Source organism: Orbicella franksi, chromosome 12, assembly GCF_964199315.1.
Source record: "Orbicella franksi chromosome 12, jaOrbFran1.1, whole genome shotgun sequence".
In the NCBI taxonomy this organism is placed as follows: Eukaryota; Metazoa; Cnidaria; class Anthozoa; order Scleractinia; family Merulinidae; genus Orbicella; species Orbicella franksi.
Window position 1 is genome coordinate 19,780,989 of NC_138156.1, and position 8,574 is coordinate 19,789,562.

The window sequence follows — 8,574 nt, forward strand, 5'->3', positions numbered from 1 at the left end:
AATAGGAACTACACCTCCAAAATGACCAAATATGGTTATTTCCGTGCACAAGAGACAGCAACACAAACAGGATCTGTTCAGCAGTGTTACAAATGAGATTATGCGTGGTAGGTAATTAAAAATGGCGGATGCATGCTTCTTGCTAAAACTATAGAAGTTTTTCTTCTTTTTTCCCGATTCTTTGGGCAACTTTCTTAATTTTAGAGTCAGAAATGAAGCGAAGAAGAACACGCACGCCTTCAGATGCAGGTAGTCCTTCGCAAGAGAAGAAAGTGGTGAAATCTCCTCCAACCACTTCGAAATCTGCCTCTTCTTCTGCAACTTCAGTTAAAGATGGTCCTTCTAAATCTTCAGATGTCCAACATGCTGCAAACCTCGAGGATGTAGAAGTGGAGAAAAGAAGTGCCGCTGCTGATGTTGCTGCGTTTGAGAGAGGAACTGAGGAAATAAGAAAGCTTGTGGCCGAAATTCAGAGGGAAAAACTTATGGTAAGCTATCAACACGCCAGTTTTGAGGAAGACTTTCTGTTCTGTTTCCCTGTTTTCCCACAGTTTTAGTTAAAGCTATTCGGCTATAAAATAGTACCACCTTCCACACTGGAAAGCCTTTTATGCATTCTGTGCATTCTAACCAAGTGAAGCAGTACATGTTTGGTAGCTAGCATGGCTACCTATGGAATGTTTAGTGCCATTTAATGTACTTTTAGTCAGAAATACATATGGGTTATTGACCAAGCATGAGGTCAAGATGGCTGGATATTAGCCATGGTCTTTTTTGTTTGGATGTTTATGGATCCAGGGGAGTGGAGTTCCATAAATATACAGAAAAAGAACAAGGCCGATATCCAGCCATCTCGACCGAACAAGCTTGGTCAATAAAGGATTAATTATATGGGACAAAGAACAAATTGTTCTTTTTGACAGTTCAACTGCCTCCACATCCCGATTTTGAAAAAGTGATTACATGTATTTTTAGAAACTTCAATTAATATTTTGAGGTCCTAGACTGATATCTTAGTGTCCTATTTAGTATTTTACATGTATATATTTCAATTAATGTATTTTAGGTCGTGTTCCATTGGGATCAACCGTTTCAACTGCAACCGGTTTGGGTTGATATGGTTGACATTTTTCAATAGGACACTTTTCCAACTGTTTTTGGTTGAAACGCGGAAACTCCTGGGAATAGTCCTTACGCGAGCTACAATCATGCAACATAATCACACAAATGCTTTTCCAACCGTTTCAACCTGGTTCGGGGCCGGTTGAAAAAGTTGATCAACCAACCAACTGAAAACTGTTTCCCCCCAATAGAACATGAAGAAACTTGACCAACCCAACCAACCAGAAACGGTTGATCCTGATAGAACACGACCTTAGTTCAGTAGTATACACGACCCCACAAGCTTTGTAGCTTTAACTCTTATTGTGTCAAAATAAAGCTTTATGTTTTATATTATGTTATGTGGGATGTAGCGCCTATTCTCGTTACCCCTCTCTGACAGACATCCACAATAGTGGTGCATATGTCGCACAACCGCAGCCTGGGTACCACAATATAAAAGAATCAAAGTGGGCGAGATAGAGCCATCTTGCCTTCTTGGGTAGCCAATCAAAGTGCCAGACTTGGTTCATCTTGCCCTCTCAGGGAGTTAGGCATTTAATAAATTGTAGTGCAAGGGCTGTTCTGGCAAAAGAATGACCAAAAGGGTTTGACCCAGTATAGGGAGAAATCTCCACCCAGGGAAAGTGGCACACCTAGTAACTCGATGCCATAGATGAGCACTGGTCTTGTAAGATACCTATAGTAAATGTGAATTCACTAGTACTAGTATCCACAGTCTTGGTTATGTTTCTGCAGTTTAAAAACTGGTAACATGAGGAAAGTCAGCACATACTTGAATTTGTAAAATAAATAACTATTTGTTTTCAGGATGCTGACACAACTGAGTCCAGGATTAGGTGCACCCTGCTGTTTACAATCTTGAAAAAGCTCAACCGACTTGCTCACATGCGATGCAAGAAAGCCAGAGAAAGAACTCAAGAGGTTTGTTAATAAACCTAGATGGGAAGCCTAGTAATTATAAATGGAGTATCCTGTAACCCAAGTAAGCAGACAGCCCTTGTCATGTACTCATGTGCAATTATCAGCCCATAGGCTGTTAACTTAAATGCTCTATTATCTTTACTCACCACTAAATTTGTTAATTGTGACGAACAGCTCTCTGAAAAAACCTGTTTGCCGTCTGTCAGCTGACTGTTGGTGGTTTGTTGGCTGACTGTTGGCCATTTTTTGGCTGTCTGTGGGTTGACTGTCAGTGGACTGTTGTCCGACAGAATGCCGACAGGTTGTGGCCACAGCACAGACCAACAGTTGGCCAAAAGTCAACTGGCAGATGGCCAACAGTCAGTCATCAGTCTGCCAACAGTTGGTAACATGTTGATAAGATGTCAGTAAGTTTTTGTGAATTTGTAACACTTACGTCAATGTTGTTTCTCAGTTTTTGCTCTACTCTGCTTGAATGTATGATACACTGTAAATTCAAAAGAAAGGTATTTCCTTCTAAGCTTACAGCTAGCCCCAGTGCTTCAGAAAATGACCATAATATTTATTCAATTACAACAATGACACCATTGTTTAAAAGCCCAATGAAGCTACACAAATAATCATGCTAACAACAAAATAACGTACACTGTGCATGAACTGTCCTGCTTTTTTGTTTGCTTTTATTTAGGCCAAGCAAAAAGTGGATAGTCTTCACTTGCAATTACAGAACCTTCTTTACGAAGTGATGCATTTGAAAAAGGAAATTACAAAATGTCTTGAGTTCAAGTGAGTAAAGCGTGCCATTACATACTTTGCCTTCACCGTGTTCCACAGAAACTAAAATTAATGGCTGAATGTGTTCATTAGGTCAAAGGATGAAGAAGTAGAACTTGTGCCAGAAACTGAATTTTTCAGGGACGCTCCTAAAGAAATATCCAAACCTGTGAGTATCTTTGACAATGCTTGTACTGAAAAAAAGTTCATGTCATGTTAAAGGAGAATTTTAGTTTTCTAGTAAAGCAGTGTAGGGAGAGACATATCATATAATAGCCTGCTAGTAACAGGCATGGGTTTGTACTGGTTTCCACCGTTTTATGGAAATTGGTCAAATTTTTCAGAATGACTCAGAAACCCAGGATGGGAACTTTAGGGAGTTGAAATCCAAACCATTTCCTGGGCAAGTATGGCCCCTGACCCCTCTTAAAGCTTGTGCCTTTGGCAGTTGATATTTCTGAAATCGTTCACCATTTATCCTAGATCTGTGCCTGAGCATCTTTGTAAATGCGTACATATGGTAACGGCTATATAGCCCTTTGTGTGTGTTCATGAGAGTGATGCTGGTTTATATATTGGAGTTCAACACGATGTGTGCAAAAAGTGCTACTGTGTAATGCAGCAATAAAAAGGTTATTTAAATGTAGCTATGCAAGCCTTTGCATGTATTGTTGCATTGCATCCCTGTGATTGCAGATAATGCTATTTTGAAAAATGTTTTAAAAATTTGTTTTGCAGGATGTCACTAAGGGAGATTCTCATCAGCTGATGTTAGCAAGACTTGATTGGGAACTAGAACAAAGGAAAAGGTACTCTAATCAAATTTACGCTTAAATTAACATGTGAGATCAATTTTACTTTTTTTCTCTTGGTGCTGTGGCAATAAGTTGCATCTTCTTCTTGGAGGATATTGCCTTGAAGTACAGTTGAATTAATACCATTTAAATATAAAAGACACATGCATGGCAGTCAGTATATGTAAGTTATTGACCAAGCATGGGGTCAAGATGGCTGGATATTGTCCATTATCCAGCCATTTGGGTTGAGCAGACTTGATCAATTAAGGTCTATTAAATAGCATAAACATTACTTTTGTCCAGTGGGAAACTGCTAGTAATCCTGAGTGGGTACGATAGCCCCATCTTAGTCCAATTATAGTACAGGATTTGGTTCATCTTGCTTGCTTGTAGAGCTCACCATATAATAACTAGAGTCATTTCAACTCATTGCAATGTAACATAAAAAGCAAGTCATAGTATAGATGTATGGAACAGATGGATCTTTTTCTGAAATGAACATCTAGTGGAATTGTGGTTCTAAAACAAAGAATGTTACTAATTTTGACTACAAATTTTCAAGCATTGTCTAAACTCTATCCCACCTCTTGTTGCTGGGTGATGAATACAATATAGAATTAACTTTGTTATCATTTCAGGCTGGCTGCACAAAAGGAACAATTTCTTGAGAAAAAAGAAACACTCATGAAAGAGATTCACACAAAGAAAGAATTCTTAGATAGTTTACAACCAAGACTAGAAAATATTTTGAAGGTAAAGAAAATAAGTCATGAAGAAATGAAATGCACAAAAATGAAGCTCATTTTGGTGCCATCAAAATTTTGAAGAGTTCCTGTGTTGCATAAATGCATCTTTTTTTTTGCATGCTTGCTCCGTTTCTACAGTACATGAGAGACATCCCTGATTCCACCACTGATGACATAACCATACGATTATCTAGAGATCTGTAAAATCTACTTTTAATAAATGTCGTTGCCTGTTGCTTGCTCACAAAAAGTAAGAGCCTAGCAACAGTGAATCCTAGGCACACGACAGGTCTCTATTTTTTTTATGTCATGACGTATAGAGTTTTTTGGGTTGAATCACAGCCATATCTCTTGATGCAAAGAGAACCATCTGTTTATTCAGGCTAAAGAATAGAAGGCTCATAAGCATTGACCCTGCCTTTAAATTCTTGTTTCTGTAGCATGTGGTAACTTGGAGTGTTGCTACTCTCCCTGGATAGGATGGCAGTCTCTCACAGGTTACTTGCCCCCCCCCCCCCTCCCTGCCCGGTACTATGTCAAGTTGCCCCGACATTTCTCTAGTACTCAATTATACTCCTGGGTGGAGAGAAGCACTACAAAAGCTCACCACAATGACTGCGGCCAGCACTCTGATCCCAACATCTTAATCCAGAATATATTACAGTGACCATTAGCTCAGTGCAGCTCCCAAATGGCTACCAAATGCCCTTACAATTTTACTGTTTCTTTTCTTAGGCTACTCAACCTGTTCAAGAGTACATGAACATGCCATTAGATGCTCGACGGGTACAGCATGAAACTGCCCGATATCTTCCACAGCCTCTGTATATCCTGTATGTCCAGGCTTCAGCGTACAATGAGGCATGCGATCCTCATTTGGAAGTCAAGATTCTGGGGGACTTGGATATTGCTAAGGCTGCCATGGAGTCAAAATCTGCTGTAACAGGTTTGTGTTCATCCTGGGAAACAGGTGTTGTTTGAAAGATACTAAAATTGCTTTATTTTTGGCCTGATTTTGCAGAGTAAATGATGTTTTTTTAAAAATCCTTTGCAGATATTGACAGTGATTCAGATCAGGAAAACACTGAGGGACACAAAAGGGTGAGTAATAGATCAAACAGGAAGGACTGTGTTTGACCACATTTCTAAATACCAAGAAGAGAGTAGAAAATATGATGTGTAGCAGAGTATTTTGGTTGAAGTTTAAGGTGTTTGGAAATGTGAAACACTTTCATGAGTGTTTGATATATCTTCTCAATCAAAACTAAAACTAAGGGGTAATCATAGAAATAAAATCATCCAAAGCTATGCTAATTTATTAAGATCAGATATCCAAACACTGTCACAGTCATGATTTTCGTTGGTTAAACTTGATGAATATTATTGAGTTTGAGAAGAATATGTCACAACTGAATTCACATTTATTTGGTTTTGCTATAAATTGTGCTCATTAAGAACCTCAACATTGACTCGATACTTGGAAAATAAACTTAATACATGATGGTAGGAGGTAGCATGTTTGTTGCTGCATGGCAATACGAAAACATTTGGTGTTTTTGTCTCAGTCAAAACATAGGCGAAAAAAGGAAGACGCTCGGTTGGAGGAGAAAAGAAAATTGCTGCTCAAGAAACACCCACTTCAAATCCTGGTACAAGTGAAATGTAAAGGTTAGTTTTACCTTGAAAACCTAATCTGTTGTATTATTGTATTATCTGATCTGATCAGAATAGACCACTGCAACGATATCAGTCCAAATCAACAATTTTTCTTATTTTTCGTAAACCACTTCCATAGATCATCAATAAATATTTATCATTCTAAATGTAGTAAATATGAAGCCTGCAAACACAGATGAATTCTCAGCCTTAAAGACAAAAGCTGGAAATCTGTCTGTTTTTGCAGGCTAGCAAATATGCAGAGGTTAATCAGAATCTGTTGCAAACTCATGGAAATACAGGACCCCAAACTTGCCTATTTTTACAAATTTATATTTGTCCAAGGGGCAAACATTTGTTGGATGACTATTTTGTAGTCCAATACATGTATTTCCAGCAGATTCTTAGGAAACCTAATATATTTAAACTAAATTCGGCACAATAAATCAAGTTGTGAGGCTTATTTTTTGTTTGAATGAAAAAAAAAAGTAGAAAACGTGACATTGTCAATGTGGTCCATTAAGCCCAGGAAACCACTCGTAAAAGCGGATAAATGATAATCTACAGATGTGAGTCACAAAAACATTTATGTATTGTTTTCCCTTAAATTTGGCTCCAAGTTTCCTACTCTAGGTCTGGTTGCTTTACCACAAGAAATGCCACATTCATCCCCAGTTGTCCTCAATGCATACATGTGCTTTTGTTCCACGTTTTCTGAACTTGTCTAATAACCTTTTGCAAGAATAAAAATGTTAAATTCCCAAGTGATGTTCTGAGCTAATTTTGATACAGTACCTGGCACTTTGATTTATACTCCTTCAGTTGAAATTCTGACCAGTAAGGAAAACATTAAAAAATGCCATAGGAAGTACATTTATTTAACTTTGCTCTAAAGGTTTAAAACTTTCATGTTTTCTCTTTTAGACAAAGCAACAGTTGATTTGTTGTTTTCCTTTCTGCCAACGTTCAACACCGTTGTGGTATCGCCATCATTGTCTTTAAATGAAGCAGTACCAGGACCAGTGTTAGCAAACAGGTACATAGTTTTGCGAACGGGTAAACAGGCATCTTGACACCTCGTAGTGTTCTGATATGTACAGGTGTGTGTGTGGACTAGGAATGCTGACACAATAAATACATTTAGATCAATTTCAAGCCTCTCTAAGCAGTGATGATTAAATAATGAAAATCTGCATTTAACAAACAAACAAGTGATAAAATTTGCTTTGGTTTTGCATTACAACGCTAAGTGCTTGGCTTATAAAACTTGCAGCACTTTGTCATCCAACCAGAAGTAAAACCAAAACCAATCTTGACTTAGTTGCAAGTATTTTCCTGTTCTTTGCATCAGATACACTTACATGTGTTTGCTTTGAGTTTTGATTGGTTCACTAGATTGTGTGTGTATTTTTCGATTAGCCAGAGTGATCACTTTGGTTTTGGTTTTACGACACTCAATTTAAAATTGCTTTATGTCATCGTTGTTTGTTTGTGTTCTAGTGCCCTTCTCTCTCCTGAGTCGTTGTTAACCAATCTGTTTCCTGATGACGACGGTGGCAAGGCGCCAAACCCATCCAGTCTCTATCAACTTGCTAAAGTTGGGTAAGGAGAAATTTGATCCCACTGATAATTTTGTTTTGTTTTTGTCTTCTGCTAACCCTGTGTGTTCAATCTAACATAATCAAATGATATCCTATAGAAATTTAATGCAAGCAAACTTAGTTCAATGGTTCATTTGGTGTGAAAAAGCTAAATTAACTCATTTGGAAATAAAAAGTGTGATTCAATTTTGTATACAGTCGAACCTCCCATAAGCAATCACCCAAAATGTCAAGCCTGGTTGCTTATGAGAGCTAAGACCATATGGGGCCAAAATTTTGCCTCATTAGCATATGTTAACTGCAGAGACTTACCCTTATGCTTTATTGATGTCAAAAGTTGATTTAGACAAAAATACTGTGCTTATCATTGAGAAATATCTGTCTCTTGTACTACCCAGTATTGCGCTAATGTTACAACAACTTATTATCCAATTTTTACTCTATTATCTGTCAAGATGTTGCTTATGAGAGGTCAAAAACAAAAGAAAATTTCAAACTATTAGCTCTAAAAGTGGTCGCAGCCGCTTACGAGAGGTGGTCACTTCAAGTGGTTCTAAATATAGTGATTTGACTTGGAAACTTTTGGTATTTTGGAAAACTGGTTGCTGAGGAGAGGTAGTTGCTTATGAGAGGTGGTCGCAAACGGAGGTTCAACTGTATAAAACCCCTGACCCTGTCAGTGTTTTATACTGCACGGGGCTGTGCTCTAGAAGCACCCGGGTGCCACTTTGGACTGGAAAAACCTTACTTTTTTCGCATAATTTTAAGTGCTGAGCACCCAGGATTTCATGGTTAGGAACCTTTGGGCTCCTTGAAATTTTTCTTAGACCACACCCTTGACTGCTCATTGTAATAAAAGTCAGTATGTTGTCCTATATGACTGTGTTGATAAGACTATCAAAACTTCTGTCCTATTTGCTTGTACAGTGGAAACACAAAGTGGATCAGAAATTT

At 38.1% G+C, this 8,574-nt stretch overlaps 1 protein-coding gene across 1 annotated transcript; it reads left to right on the plus strand.

The window, feature by feature from the left end:
- Window positions 1-91: 91 nt before the first annotated feature.
- On the plus strand, window positions 92-7,625 carry LOC145463589 (THO complex subunit 5-like). Its single transcript, XM_081447356.1, has 11 exons — window positions 92-488; window positions 1,933-2,046; window positions 2,735-2,832; window positions 2,914-2,989; window positions 3,559-3,629; window positions 4,256-4,370; window positions 5,099-5,309; window positions 5,418-5,464; window positions 5,929-6,031; window positions 6,944-7,055; window positions 7,520-7,625. The coding sequence occupies exons 1-11, from the start codon at window positions 213-215 to the stop codon at window positions 7,623-7,625; spliced, it is 1,329 nt and encodes a 442-aa protein (XP_081303482.1). The 5' UTR covers window positions 92-212.
- Window positions 7,626-8,574: the final 949 nt, after the last annotated feature.